At 50.5% G+C, this 15,295-nt stretch overlaps 1 protein-coding gene across 2 annotated transcripts in view; it reads left to right on the top strand.

The window, feature by feature from the left end:
• Positions 1–11,082: 11,082 nt before the first annotated feature.
• Positions 11,083–15,295, top strand: part of ntm (neurotrimin) — a 79,877-nt gene continuing 75,664 nt past the window's right edge. The window contains exon 1 of one of the 2 annotated variants that reach the window (XM_089016854.1): positions 11,083–11,391. In XM_089016854.1, the coding sequence (XP_088872980.1) occupies positions 11,331–11,391 (61 nt within the window). In that variant the 5' untranslated portion in view covers positions 11,083–11,330. The remainder of the gene's footprint in view (positions 11,392–15,295) is intronic. The other variant, XM_089016855.1, reaches the window with a different exon arrangement.

Raw genomic sequence — 15,295 nt, 5'->3', positions numbered from 1 at the left:
TTAAAATCATTTGTCCACAAAGTTTTATTAAGTCCACCAAGAATATGCAATCTTTAACAAGATTTTATGCTAAATTACAAAATGTCAGTTCAATATAAGAAAAAAAAACAGGACGTTCACAAAACGAACTATTTGTTGAAAATACCAGGGTAGGAGTTATGTAACACAAGCTCACCCCGCTCACCCCGCTCCTCCATTTAATTTTCACAAGATGTTCACATTGACGAATTTAAGTTTCGCACTTGCCAATTTTCAAGAAGGAGATTTGCCTAGTCAACACGACCACCAACTCTCTCTACCTTAATCGACCAGGCATCAAGAACAGAGTCATGCTAAATGTTGTTCCCATCATCATCCACTACTGAACACTTTTGCAATACTTGATGATGGCTCCGAAAGATCAATGCTCTTACCAAAGGCAGTAAAAGCTTTGGGCATGAAAGGCATCCCCGAAGATCTCTGTGCACGGTGACACCAGACATAGAAGTACCTCCTAGCTACAGAGTACTCCTCAGTGACTAATCCTGGCACCAGCTACAAAATGGAAGGTACATTTACAGCCAGCCATCTCAGCCTAGCCAAGTATGAATATCCGACTGAACGCCTTCAGGAGAAGTTCAGACACCTTTGTGGCTTGCCCATACGTTCCTTTGTAGAAGCTGAACGACTCTCCTGATTGGCTCAGATCAACTTCACCTTGTATTACACAAAGAAACAGACAGGCTTGGTCCACCCGGCAGTCCATTTGCTGTTCATTCAAGGCTAGGATGGACTATCCAAGGCCAAGTCCAGCTCATGGTGCGGCATATGAACTATGTTTAATGTCTCTTCTCCAAGTACAGCAACAGTCATTTTCTGAAGGTTACAAACTGCTCATCAACGAAAATCCGGTCCTGTCCCAGAGTCGGCTACTCGCCTTGTCACCTGAAACAGATAGATCCTCGGGACTAATTATAGTAGATGGTCAGCTGTGACGCTCAGAAGGACTGATTGACTCCACCTTGCAACCGCCAGTTCTCAACCCATCACATCCAGTAACCAAGATGTTCATCCAGAAGTACGACACTAACCTGCACCACCCTAGTCCAGAGCGTGTCTATGCCGAGTTGCGAAGGTCATTCTGGATCATCAGAAGCAGTCCGCAGCCACCAGCACCATTGTGCATGCTGTCGACACTGGAGAGCTCAACCATCCATTCCCAGAATGACGGATCTATCAACCGCCCGCCAAGTGTGGTTACCTGCTTTACGCCCACGGATAAGATTAGTTGAAGTTAAAATTTTCGGAAGCCTTTGTAAGAGAGCAAATCTGCCTTGCACATTTGGGGGCGACTGAAACAAAGGCTCAGCCCATTCCTCCATTTAAATTTCGGGAGACATTCCCATTGACACATTTAAGTATCGCGTTATTACAGCACCTGCCAGTTTTCCGGGTTTTTGTCCCTCTCGAGGTCAATTCATCATGCTCGACATCAATGCCCTTGTGCTGCCCCTCTCCTTTCGATCTACTTACCTGTCTGTGTTTCGTTAAGCATAAATTAATGACAAAAACGTGAGTACAACCAACTGTACTTTTTATGTTTAGTAAGTTGTGACCCATGTTCATGTGTTCGTGAGCCTCACTAGCCCGCTAGCATCGTGCCATTTCCCTGTCATTCAATTCCTGTCCCTCACGTTTGTAGACACAACTTTAAACACTCAACTGCAAATTCAACTTCAATTTCAAATTCACCTCCAACCTAAATTTGAACCTCAGACTAGAGAACCTATCCCCCTAAGTGTCCCTCTTCAGTGTTTCTGCTTATCCAAAACCTTCATCTTATCCCTACCCAGTCATCTATTTGCTCCCTTTCATCACAACATTTCGCCTCCTATTTGCCTGTATTGTTGATTTTAAACATTCCTTTGAAGTCACGTCTCTTGGCTAACTCCAAAGTAAAGCGCATTACAGTAATTGAGCCGAGATCTGACAAAGGCACGAATTACTGCTTCAAGACACTCATGAGAATGGAGAGGTTGTATGTTATTCAGCTGCCTAAGATGAAAAAAAAGCTGCATTTAACAATCGAGTGGTTAGCACGCGGGCTTCGCAGTGCAGAGGTCGCCAATTTGCGTCCCACTCTGGCCTCCCTGTGTGGAGTTTGGACACTTCAAGATGGCACCCCCCTGTGTGGCTGCCTCTCCAGCAGCTCTTTCCCTTTTTCAGTCTGTTTCCAGGAAAAGAAAAGGCCTTTTGTTTCAGGCAACAGAGAGGAACTGAAGGCGTTGCAGATGCAACTGGGGAGAAAGATCAGAGAGGGGAAGAAGGCCTACAGGTGTCTGTCTTGTGTCTAGAAGGACCTGAAAAACATCTCATCCTCACAAAAGCCCAGTGACATTGAAGGAAAAAGACAAGGACTGGGCAGATGAACTCAACCGCTTTTTCAATCGGTTTGACAAGACGTCTGTCGCCCCCGGCCCACTGTCAACTCCATCTGTAGCTGCACCTGCACCAACTCTCACTGTGGACTTCCCCTCCCTGCCCGCTCTCACGACGAGGTTCCCGCAACAAACAACTACCCTCCCAACTGTTGCCACACCCGTAGCTGCCACTCTGCCTCCTGATTCCTGCCTGTTGTCACAACTGCGCAAGTGAGGAACCAACTGAGGAGGATCAAAGTGAGGAAGGCAGCAGGTCCGGACAACATCAGTCCCCAACTCCTCAGGACCTGCTTCGAACAGCTGTGTGTCGTTGTCCAGCACATGTCCAACCGGAGCCTGAAGCTGGGCAAAGTTCCACAGCTGTGGAAAACGTCATGCCTAGTCCCAGTGCTCAAGATTTCGAGCCCAGAGGAGCTCAACAGCTACAGACCGGTGGTGCTGACATCTCATCTGATGAAGACGCTGGAGAGACTTGTCCTCGCCCACCTGCGACAGCTGGCGAGCTCATCAGTGGACCCGCTAATGTTTGCCTACCAGCCCAGCATCGGTGTGGAGGAGGCCATCATCTACCTCCTCCACTCGGTGCTGCTGCACCTGGAGAATGTTGGGGTCACTGTGCGGATCATTGTGGGACGAATAAAGGTTTTCTGATTCTGATATTCTCCTCGGTTTCCTCCCACAAAAACACTCCAAATTCCCGAGGTGTGAGTGTGAGAGTGATTGTGTTTGTCTTTGTGTGCCCTGCTTTTGGCTGGCAACCAATTCAGGGCGTCCCTCGCCTCAGAGGCAGCTGGGATAGGCTCCAGCATCCCCCGCGACCCTAATGAGCAATATAACAATAAACCGAGCACCGAAGATATAGAAAGCTGCAAAAAAAACCACAAAATGATGATACAAAATAACTGTTTCTTAACAAAGGTGTACGAGAATTTTCTATAACATGACAGTATCTAACTCGCACAGCAATTGGGGGCAGGGTTGTCCGCCGAGGCGTCGGTGGGTATGGGCAGTGCAGCGGATGGGATCGCAGCGACGCAAACGCCGTGTCGGGCTCACGGTCGGCGCTGCCATTTTGAGACAGTTCGTTCTGCTGCGCGGCGAGATGGGTTGGGCGGGTTGGGCGGTTTGGGCAAGTCGGCGTTGCAGACGGCCCCTGGGTTGGGCCACACGTCGGCGCAGAGTATGGCCGGGGAGAGGGCAACCGGTAGAACTTTTTTGCTTCGGCATCCGCCTGAGTCCAAGCGTGTGTGTTGGGTGACTTCTCCGTTAGCAAGGAGAGCAATTTTTGGACAGTTTGCATGTGTGGGAAGCCGTGCGTATTTGGGTCATCAGAAAGTATGTGCGCCGACATAGTAATAAAGATCAATAATATGAAATATGAAATGATTAAAATAACACTAAAAGTATTAAGATTTATAAATGAACTGACAACATTTTGGTATATAATCGTATTCAATCGAAAACCTTGCTTAAAAACAGCAGATTGACATCAGATACTATCCTGTCGTATAAATCTTGCGTCAGCCATACATAATGAGCTGACGCAATGAGCCAATGAGCTGATATACGCTTCAGCATCAATGATCCTAGAGATGCTTGGCTACAAGAGCCTCCGTAAGAGCCACGAGATTTGTTACCCACCATGGAAAAGACGGTTGGATGCTAAGATCAAGGCGGCACGGAAATATGTGAGTCAATTGACGGAGACCCAGAGAGGTGTGAATAAAAGGCCAATACCCAAAAGGTACATGCAGATAACCATACCTGAAGCACTCGAAACTGCCAAACAAAGGCTCCAGGCCTTGACCAGTCGCCTAAAGAGGTAAACGAAAGAGAATGAGGCCAGAAGAATAAATCAGAATCAGAATACCTTTATTCGTCCCGCAATGGGGAAATTTGCAGTCCACGGCAGCAATTGAAGAGGGATGGGGTTGGGGTGGGAGTGAAAGGATAGAAAACAAGATATTCTAAGCATAACAAAATAAAAATGTCAACTGTATACTGTGCAAATGTAGATGTGCAAAAACCGTTCTATAAACAAGACTGTACATAGTGCAGAATCAAGAAATGCATTTAGACATATTGCAACAACCCATATTTACAAGTGTCCATTTTTTTTGTTTTTTTTTCACATGTGATCATTGGGAATTGTGAAGCCTGACAGCAGTCGGTAGGAACGAGCGGCGGTACCTCTCCTTCTTGCAGCGCGGGTGTAATAGTCTCTGGCTAAAGGAGCTACCCAGAGCTGTCAGGAGGGGGTGGGAGGGGCTGTCCGTCATAGCTTTTAGTTTAGCTAGCGTCCGTCTGTTGCCCACCTCCTCTAGAGAGTCCAGCGAGCAGCCCACGACAGAACTGGTCCGCTTGACAAAGCGCTCCAGTCTTTTTCTGTCCCGGGTGGTGATGCTGCCTGACCAGCAGACAATGCCATAGTGGATGGCTGATGCCACCACAGAGTCATAGAAAGTCTTTAGGAGTGACCCCTGAACTCCAAAAGACCTCAGTTTCCTGAGGAGGAAGAGGCGACTCTGTCCCTTTTTGATTAGGGCATCCGTGTTTGTTGTCCAGTCCAGTTTATTGTTGAGAGTAACACCCAGGTACTTGTAGGAGGTCACCCTCTCAATGTCCAAACCCTGGATGTTCAATGGTGCAGGTGAGGATTGTTTCCTGCAGAAGTCCACCACCAGCTCCTTGGTTTTCCCGGTGTTGATCTGGAGGTGATTCTGCTGGCACCAGTCCACAAAGTCCTTTGTCAGTCCCCTGTACTCCCTATCGTCTCCCTCTGTAATGAGGCCGACAATAGCTGAGTCGTCAGAGAACTTCTGAAGGTGGCAGGTTGGGGTGTTGTAATTGAAGTCCGAGGTGTAGAGGGTGAAGAGGAATGGAGCCAGGACTGTTCCCTGCGGCGCTCCGGTGCTGCAGAGAAGCCTGCCCGACTCACAGTTCTTTACTCTCACGTACTGTGGCCTGTTTGTGAGGTAATCTGTAATCCAGGATGTGAGGTGATGGTCGACTCCGGCATGCTGCAGCTTGTCCCCCAGTAGACTTGGCTGGATGGTGTTGAAGGCACTGGAGAAATCGAAGAATGTGATCCTCACCGTGCTCCCAGCATTCTCCAGGTGCAGCAACGCCGTATGGAGGAGGTAGATGATGGCATCCTCCACACCGATGCTGGGCTGGTAGGCAAACTGTAGCGGGTCCAGCGATGAGCTTGCCAGCGGTCGCAGGTGGGCGAGGATGAGTCTCTCCAGCGTCTTCATCAGGTGAGACGTCAGCGCCACCAGTCTGTAGCTGTTGAGCTCTTTGGGGTTGGCAATCTTGGGCACTGGGACCAGGCATGACGTTTTCCACAGCTGTGGAACTCTGCCCAGCTTCAGGCTCAGGTTGAACAAGTGCTGGACAATGACACACAGCTGGTCGGAGCAGGTCTTGAGGAGTCGGGAACTGATATCATCCGGACTTGCTGCCTTCCTCACCTGCATCCTCCTCAGTTGGTTCTTCACCTGCGCAGTTGTGACAGACAGGCAGGAACCAGGAGGCAGAGTGGCGGCTGAGGGTGTGGCAACGGTTGGGAGGGCAGATGTTGGTTGTGGAAAGCTGGTCGTGAGAGGGGGCAGGGAGGGTAAGGCCACAGTGAGAGTTGGTGCAGGTGCAGCTACAGATGAAGTTGACGGTGGGCCGGGGGCGGCTGGCGTCTTGTCAAACCGATTGAAAAAGCGGTTGAGTTCATCTGCCCAGTCCTTGTCTTTTTTGTTCAATGTCACTGGGCTTTTGTGGGCTGAGATGTTTTTCAGGCCCTTCCAGACACCAGCGACATTGCTGGCTTGCAGCTGCTCCTCCATTTTCATCCTGTAGGCCTTCTTCCCCTCTCTGATCTTCCTCCTCAGTTGGATCTGCACGGCCTTCAGTTCCTCTCTGTTGCCCGACACAAAAGCCCTTTTCTTCTCCTTCAGGAGGACTTTTATGTCGGGATTAATCCATGGTTTGTTGTTGGCAAAACACCGCACAGTCCTGGTGGGTACGGTGTTTTGTTCACAAAAGTTAATGTAGTCTGTGATGGTGTTGGTGAGTGAGTCAATGTCCTCCCCATGAATCTCAGTAAAGAGCTCCCACCTGGTTGAATCAAAACAGTCCCGCAGAGCTTCTTCAGCTTCTGTGGACCATCTTTTGATCGTGCGGGTCACAGCTGGTTGCCTCTGGACAAGGGGTTTGTACACAGGCTGGAGATAAACCATATTGTGGTCTGCTCTTCCGAGAGGGGGGAGGGGGGGGGGGGGTTTGTATGCATCCTTGGCGTTTGAATAAAATAGGTCCAATATGTTATTGTCTCTGGTGGCACAGGTTACATACTGTGTGAATGTTGGGAGGGAGAATTTCAGGGAAATGTGATTGAAGTCCCCTGAGATGATAAACAAGGCATTGGGGGACTGGGTTTGCAGCTTGTTTACAACAGATATGAGGGCATCGGAGGCAGCGCCGCCATTTGCTGTAGGGGGAATGTACGTCGTCACGGCTATGACGTGTGAGAATTCCCGTGGCAGGTAATGCAGCCGGAGGCTAACGGCTAGCAGCTCGATGTCGCGAGTGCAAAGTTTTTCCTTCACCGTGATGTGCCCAGGGTTGCACCATTTGTTATTCACAAATACAGCAATCCCCCCTCCTTTCTGCTTACCGCTGCCTTCATTTCTGTCCGCTTGTACGAGTTGGAAGCCCTCCAACTCTGCGTGGGCGTCCGGAGTGATTGCCGAAAGCCATGTCTCCATGACGAGTAGCGAGCTGGCTTCCCGGTACTCCCTCTGGTGCCGCGTTAGCGCCGCCAGCTCGTCCATTTTATTCGGGAGCGATCTCACATTCCCCATGATGACGGACGGGAGAACGTGTCGGTATTTCCTCGTTCTTTTGCGGCGATCTTTCCCGGCCCGACATCCTCGTTTCCTCCTCTTCAGTTCATCGGGGATGTCTGGTGCGGCGGCCGCTAGTCCGCTATTAGCCCGCCACGCTAGTAGCTGGTCTCGACTGTAAACAATGGGATTCCGCGTGCGCGTGGATTCCCCGTTCACAGGAGCGATGAAAAAGTAAAAAATAACGGCGATGAGCAAAAGAAAAGATGCCCATCTCCTCTCCGGAGGTTTCTGGAACGAAATTAGGCAAAGCAAAAACGGAAAAGTAAAAAAGTGAAAAAGTAGACAAGAAAGGGAAATAGCTGCTGTGGAGGCAGCCACACAGGGGGGCGCCATCTTGATAAACAAAGGTTCCAGGCCTTGACCAGTCGCCTAAAGAGGTACACGAAAGAGAATGAGGCCAGAAGAATAAACAGGCTGTTCGGAACATAACTTGCGAAACTATGCTCAGTGGCAGGGTTCGAACAGCAGAGCAGACCCTCCAAGGCTGGAAACTGAAAGATACTGGAAAGGCATATGGGAGAAGGAGATCGCAAATAACAGCAGTGCACAATGGCTGGTGACTCTGAAAGAGGAGCACAGCAACCTCCCTGAACAGAACCCAGTTACCTTCACAGAAAGGCATTGGTAGAGATACTAGAGGTGACAAACATCAGCTTCTGGTTGACAGAACAGTCGCACAAGACCGCAGGTCCCGACATAGCAACCTGTGCATAGCCTGGATTGATTACAAGAAAGCATTTGACTCGATGCCACACACACGGATCACTGAATGCTTGGAGTTGTATAAGGTCAACAGGACCCTGAGAGCCTTCGTTTCAAACTCGATGAGGATGTGGAAAACCACAATTGAAGCCAATGGCAAGCCACTAACGCAAGTGTCTGTCAAATGTGTCATATACCAAGGTGATGCACTCTCCCCACTGCTGTTCTGCATAGGACTGAACCCCCTCAGCCAAATAATCGCCAAAACAGGCTATGGATACCGCCTCAGAAATGGAGCTACAATCAGTCACCTCCTCTACATGGATGAAAAGCTGTATGCTAAGAGCGAAAGGGACATAGACTCCCTGATCCACACAACCAGGATCTACAGCAGTGATATCGGGATGTCATTCGGGCTGGAGAAATGTAGTCGGATGGTGACTAAGAGGGGCAAGGTAGTCCACACTGAAGGGGTCTCACTCCCTGAAGGAACAATAGCAGACATTGAAAACAGCTACAGGTATCTTGGTATACCACAGGCATATGGCATCCTCGAACTCGCAACAAGGAAAGCGGCTATGACCAAATACCTCCAGCGGGTGAGGCAAGTCCTCAGAAGCCAGCTCAATGGCAAGAACAAGACCCGGGCGATAAACAGCTATGCCCTGCCAGTGATCAGATACCCTGCAGGAATAATAAGGTGGCCAAAGGAAGAGATCCAGACCACGGATGTTAAGACCCGAAAACTCCTCACTATGCATGGAGGGTTCCATCCCAAGTCCAGAACCCTGAGACTGTACACAAGCCGTAAGGAAGGAGGAGCACTAGTGAGTGTGAGAGCCACTGTCCAGGATGAAACATCCAAGCTCCATGAATACATCAAAGAGAAGGCTCCAACGGATGATGTACTCAGAGAATGTCTCAGACAATGGGGAACAGAGGTTGAGGTGCTGGATGAGGGACAATCATGGGAGGAAAAGCCCCTACACGGGATGTACCACCGAACCATAGCAGAAGTGGCTGATCTCAAGAAGTCCTATCAGTGGCTAGAGAGGGCTGGCCTAAAGGACAGCACAGAGGCACTCATCCTGGCTGCCCAAGAGCAGGCCCTGAACACCAGAGCCATAGACGCAGGGATATACCACACCAGGCAAGACCCAAGGTGTAGGTTGTGCAAAGAAGCACCTGAGCCAATCCAACACATAACTTCAAGGTGTAAGATGCTGGCAGGGAAAGCCTAAATGGAGCGCCATAACCAGGTGGCTGGCATATTCTACCGAAACATCTGTGCGGAGTATGGACTGGAAACTCCAAGGTCAAAATGGGAAACACCTCCAAAGGTAGTAGAGAATGACCGAGCAAAGATCATGTGGGACTTCCAGATACAGAGTGACAAGATGGTAATGGCCAACCAACCAGATATTGTGGTCATAGATAAAGGGCAAAGGAAAGCCGTTGTCGTGGATGTAGCGGTCCCGAGTGGTGGAAACATCAGAAAGAAGGAACATGAGAACATTGAGAAATACCAAGGGCTCAGAGAGGAGCTGGAGAGAGCCTGGAAGGTAAAGGGGCAGTGACGCCCAAAACTTGACGAGTGGTGGATGCGACTCAATTCATCAAAAGTATTTACATCCGACTTACGACCAGCTTGACTTTGTCACGTTTTGCAAGGTGGTGATGGCAGATGCGGATGCCAAAAAGCAGGCAGGAGGGAGCAGGAGGTTGTGTTTGACAAACTGTATTAAAATAAAGTCAACGGGAACAAAATCGATTGAACAGAAAAATACAAAGTATCAAAAGAAAACCAAGATTAAAAGTCCACCAAGGTTAAACAAACACATGCACAGTATACAACGCATACAATTATGACAAAGCATGCAACAAACAATGACCCGACACCGGGTGGTCGTGCCGGGAGTCCTTTTAAGTGTCACTAGTTGTAACGACGATCACCTGCGAGGCAGCAGGCAGGGCTGACAGAGCTACCCGGTGGTCGCCAATCCGAACGTGGCAGACCGCCAAGGCTCGGGACGACCAGCACCTGTGCAGGTACAGGCGGGGCCGACAGCGCCACTCATTGGTCGCCAACCAGATCATGACAGACTTACGACCACGACTGCCATACCCTATTTGTTTTATTTTAAATCAACGTCTGGCGCCGCAACGCCCTCACAGACCGGCAACGCGTACGACAATTTTGGCTAGCCAGCCAGCACCTCACTCATGCACAGCAATCGACCGTGCGATGGGACCGCAGGGGGGAGTGTCCACCGACGCCGGCCGCGGTGCGACTAGGACGAGAGTCGATGCGGGTGGGCGAGTGGGTACCCCGACGCCGGCTACGGGCTGGCCAGGAGCAGAGCCGAGGCGGGTCAGACGCGATGCCGGCGACGCGATGCCGCAGACGTGATGCCGGCGGCGCGATGCCGGCGACGCGATGCCGGCGACGCGATGCCGCAGACGCGATGCCGCCGACATATGTTGACCTCATATACTATTCTGTCGGATAAACCTCGCGTAGGCCATTTTGAATGCTTTTTGATTCACGACCGTTTTGTTGGAACGGAACCCGGTCGGAAGTCGGATGTTGCCTGTACAGTACAGGTAACATCCGAGTTACGACAGGGGTTCCGTTCCAACAAAACGGTCGTAAGTCATCCGCCTCGGCTTTCGCCTTGCACCCCCCCCCCCCTCCCTGGTGCCATTACACAGTCCCACAGTGAGATACTGGCTGGCCAAAATTGCTCTGCGAGGACGTGGCGGTGCCTGGCGTAAAATAAAAAAAAGGGTCTAGTGGTTGTGGTCGTAAGTATGGGTGGTCGTATGTCGCACTGCTCGTAAATGGGATGTTACCTGTATTTGGGACACCATACAGATTTGTTGTTGTTTTTTTTCCAATTCTATCTACATTCCAAATCATGGCTTCAGGAAACTATTGATTTCACTTCAATACAAAATAAAAATTGTGACTCAAATTTGTTCAGCGAAACGTTTGAAATATTTCCTCACTGCTGTTGAGGGAATAGTCATACATACATCAAGCTACCACTGCACACCTAGGGGAGTGAACAAGAAGTAAAAAGTTTTTACTGACTGCCAACTACGTGCGTTTTACTTTGAAACGAACAGACCAGAAGTATGCGCGTGTGCGATAATTTTCTTTACACCACAGTACCAATAACCTCATAGTTTCTTCTTGAGACTTGGAGCGTTATGTGAGTCCATGGATTATCAACCCTGAAACAGAAAGGCGCGTGAAAAAAAAACATATTGAAACGTCACAGAGGAAACAAGGACATCGATAAAGATGACACAACCAATATATTGGACTTTCCTGGTCGGGATGGGCATACTATTAGTGGGCCAAGGTAGGCAACAGTCTTTAATCATTCGAGCACTTGTCGCTCACAAACGCGTTGTTTCATGCGGGTAATATGTGCGCCTTCATTTAACATCAAATCACACCAGAACCCTTGAACTGAATTTGGTTCTAACTCATGCCAACCCAATATCTAACTGCTTTCGGCGTCTCATCGGTGAAAGATTTGCCTTTTGTCGTTGTGGAGTCAAATCGTTATTATCAGCCTGAATATTTAAAAACTTAAAAATTCTCTTTGGACGAGTAACCACTTTTTCAATAGTCTGTCTGTTGAGATTTGTTAAAACACGGCATACATTTCTTGGCTGGAAGCATTCGCTGACAAGTTAAGCAGTATAACTAATCCACGCTAATTTATTAGTGAAGTCGTTAAGCCTTACCAATGTGTCTGTTGGGATGCTGAAAGAAGACCCCGATTCAAATTGTTGGGCTTCGATAGCCATTTCTATAAATAAATTGTTTAATTTACTGATCTTAGTCATGACATACTTTTAGGACGAAAATACAAAATTATGTATGCCCGTGTGTGTGTGTGTGCGTGTGCGTGTGCGTGTGCGTGTGCGTGTGTGTGCGTGTGTGTGCGCGCGCGCGTGCGCTTGTGCGTATGTGCGTGTGTTAGCAATGTGTCGTTCGGCCCTAAGTGAAAGTTTGTGGATGCGTTCTGTGCACATATAAATAAAGGCATACGTCTGTCTAAGCTCTCAGAAAATGTTTTTTCAGCTGTCATCTGTCCTTTGAAGGTGTCGGACGTTTCACTTCTTATCCAAGAAACTTTGTCAGCAAACTAAAGTCTTACTGGTAGTTTAGGCCCTATAGATATCCCTACTGTCACATCCTCCTTAGCGGCAGGAGCGCACCCCTCCCCTCCTTGCTCTCCGGACTGACTCACTGTTGCTCATTTCCTTGAGCAACAGTGGCTATAAAAGCCACCCGTTCCCGCTCGGTCCACGCCGGTGTATTCTCTGTTATTACCCTGTCTCCCAGCAGTATGCAGGTTGGTCCCGTTTGTCCACTTGGTTGTCTTACTCCCTGTTTTGCCCCGCGTGTCTCAGTAAAAACCTTTTCTTCAATTTACCGTCTCCACCGTGTATTTCGGATCCAACCCCTTAATCGATGAGAAGGTTTCTTCAGCCGTCATCTGTACAAAAGTGAAGGTTTCGGACGTTTCGCCTCCTATCCAAGAGGCTTCGTCAGCGAACTAAAGTCTGACTGGTCGTATCGGCCCCATTTATATATCCCTAATGTCCAGACATGGTGGCGCCGGACACAGCTATGATAGGTCCCTACTCTCAGGTTGGGGGGGGGGGGGGGCAGGGGACCCCTCCCTGTGGCCCCACTGATTGTTCCTACATTCCTGACTAACGACTGGCCTATAACCCCCACTCCCCCCGGTATCACCTCATCAGCATCACGACCCTCATCAGCATTGCGAAAGTTGCCTAACCTGTTTTGCCTAAGCAGGCTATTGTATGAACGATCCAAATTGAACCTCACCCCACATGGAAGACATGGAGAAACAGGCCCTCTCATCCTTCCCGGGGACAAAACCTAGACACTGGTTTAGATATGTGGACGATACTTTTGTCATAATTAATAATTAATTAATTAAGGCAAACAGGTTAGGCAACTTTCGCAATGCTGATGAGGGTCGTTATGCTGATGAGGTGATACCGGGGGGAGTGGGGGTAATAGGCCAGTCGTTAGTCAGGAATGTAGGAACAATCAGTGGGGCCACAGGGAGGGGTCCCTTGCCCCCCCCAACCTGAGAGTAGGGACCTATCATAGCTGTGTCCGGCGCACCATGTCTGGACATTAGGGATATATAAATGGGGCCGATAAGGGAGTGTTTCGTCGCGGACTGAGCGCCGCTCTCAAGGACCCGCGACGCAGGCACCACCCTCAGTGAGATGATCGATGTAGTCATCTTCCTGGACTATCGCCTTCAGGAGAGGCTGCGGGAGCAAGGTACCCAGCGGCCCAGCGAACCCGGAAGCAAGCAGCGGACGACCACACCCGGCTGCAACGAGCGGTCGCGACGCCAGGAGGGGTCCCCCGAGCCGATGCAGTTTGAGAGTGGGAGCGATCGTGCCAACCCCGGGGTTCGTCGCACTCAAGGCCCCTCCGCCGAAGACCTCCAGCACCTGTAAGTCCCCGTCTAAACGGCGACCACGGCGACCATTGGAGGCGGCGAGCACGATGCCCGTTACGCGGTTGGAGTTGGACGGTGAATTAATTGGCCCGTCCAACTCCCAGGCGATACGGCCGCTAGTGGATTCGGGGGCGGAAGGGTATTTCATCGATCCCCAACTGGCAGTGACATTGGGCTGCGACATCGAGAACCTCAAAATCCCTAAAGAGATTCTTGACCTTGACAGCCGACTGTTAGCCAGGGTTACTCGCATCACCCCACCTCTTAAACTCCGGCTGTCGGGTAACCATGGCGAACACCGCCAATTCCTGCTCATGCCCTCCCGCAACGTGCCACTCGTGCTGGGCCTCCCTTGGGTCAGCACCCATGACCCTTCCATATCCTGGGAGTGCCCCACCATACAGGGTTGGAGCCCCTACTGCTATGCTGACTGTCTACGGTCGTATTACTGTACCATCGAACTGCAGCCCTGGGCTTCACTACCGGACTCCCGACTTTACCATATTTCACACCCGGAACAAGAAGCCCTGCGCACATACATTGACTCTTCCCTTGCGGCGGGACTTATCCGACCCTCGCATTCTCCGCTCGGCGCAGGGTTCTTCTTTATTGAAAAGAAAGATAGGTCCCTGCGTCTGTGTGTTGACTATCGGGGTCTGAATGACATCACCATTCGCAACAAATACCCTATCCCCCTAATGGATTCGGCCTTCGTGCCCCTCCAATCGGCCACCATATTCACTAAGTTGGATCTGCGGAGCGCATACCATCTGGTTCGCATCAGAGAGGGGGACGATTGGAAGACTGCAACTCGGCTCACCCCTCCAAACTAAGCCCCCAAGCGACGTCCGTTGAGGGGGGGGGGGCACTGTCACATCCTAATTGGCCTCAAGTGCACGCCCCTCCCCTTCCTGCTCTCCGGACTCACTCATCTGTTGCTCATTTCCTTAATTGTGCCTCTGGCTATAAAAGCCACCTGTTCCCGCTCGGTCCTCGCCGGTGTATTCTTTAATTCGCTACCCTGTCATCCAGCTTGGTAATGCCGTTCGGACTCACCAATGCTCCCGCCGTATTTCAAAACCTCATCAATGATGTGCTGAGGGATTTCCTCTACATGTTTGTCTTCGTGTATTTCGACGACATCCTTATATTTTTTTCCGGAGAGGAACACCGGCAGCATGTCCGTCGGGTCCTGGCGCGGCTCCCGCAAAACCGGCTCTACGTGAAGGCACAGAAGTGCGATTTCCACGTCCGCTCTGTGTCTTTTCTGGGGTTCGTCGTGGAGCAGGGGCAACTGCGGGCCGATCCCGCCAAGACCAAAGCGGTGGTGGAGTGGCCAACCCCGTAGACGCGCAAACAACTCCAGCGATTTTTGGGGTTTGCCAACCTCTACCGCCGCTTCATCCGCGGTGATAGTCAGAAGGCACTCCTTTTAACCAATCCCACCTCCACCAAGGTCCCCTTTAGGTGGACACCCAATGCGGAGGGGGCGTTTAACCGCCTCCGTTACTCCTTCACCAACCCTCCTGTCGTACGTCACCCCGACCCAGACCACACGGTCGCAGTAGAGGTCGACACATCGGAGTCCGGGGTGAGGGCGGTATTATCGCAGCGCTCCCCGGTCGACCAGAAGATCCAACCATGCACCTTCTTCTCCCGCCGGCTCAGCCCTGCAGAAGCCAACTATGATGTGGGGAACCCGGAACTGCTGGTGGTCATCCTGGCGCTGCAAGAGTGAAGACAC

Source organism: Hippocampus bargibanti, linkage group LG16 (genome assembly GCF_051943395.1).
Source record: "Hippocampus bargibanti isolate YZ-2025 linkage group LG16, ASM5194339v1, whole genome shotgun sequence".
Lineage (NCBI taxonomy): Eukaryota > Metazoa > Chordata > Actinopteri > Syngnathiformes > Syngnathidae > Hippocampus > Hippocampus bargibanti.
Note: the sequence above shows the minus strand (reverse complement) of the source record. Positions and strands in the feature narration are given on the sequence as shown.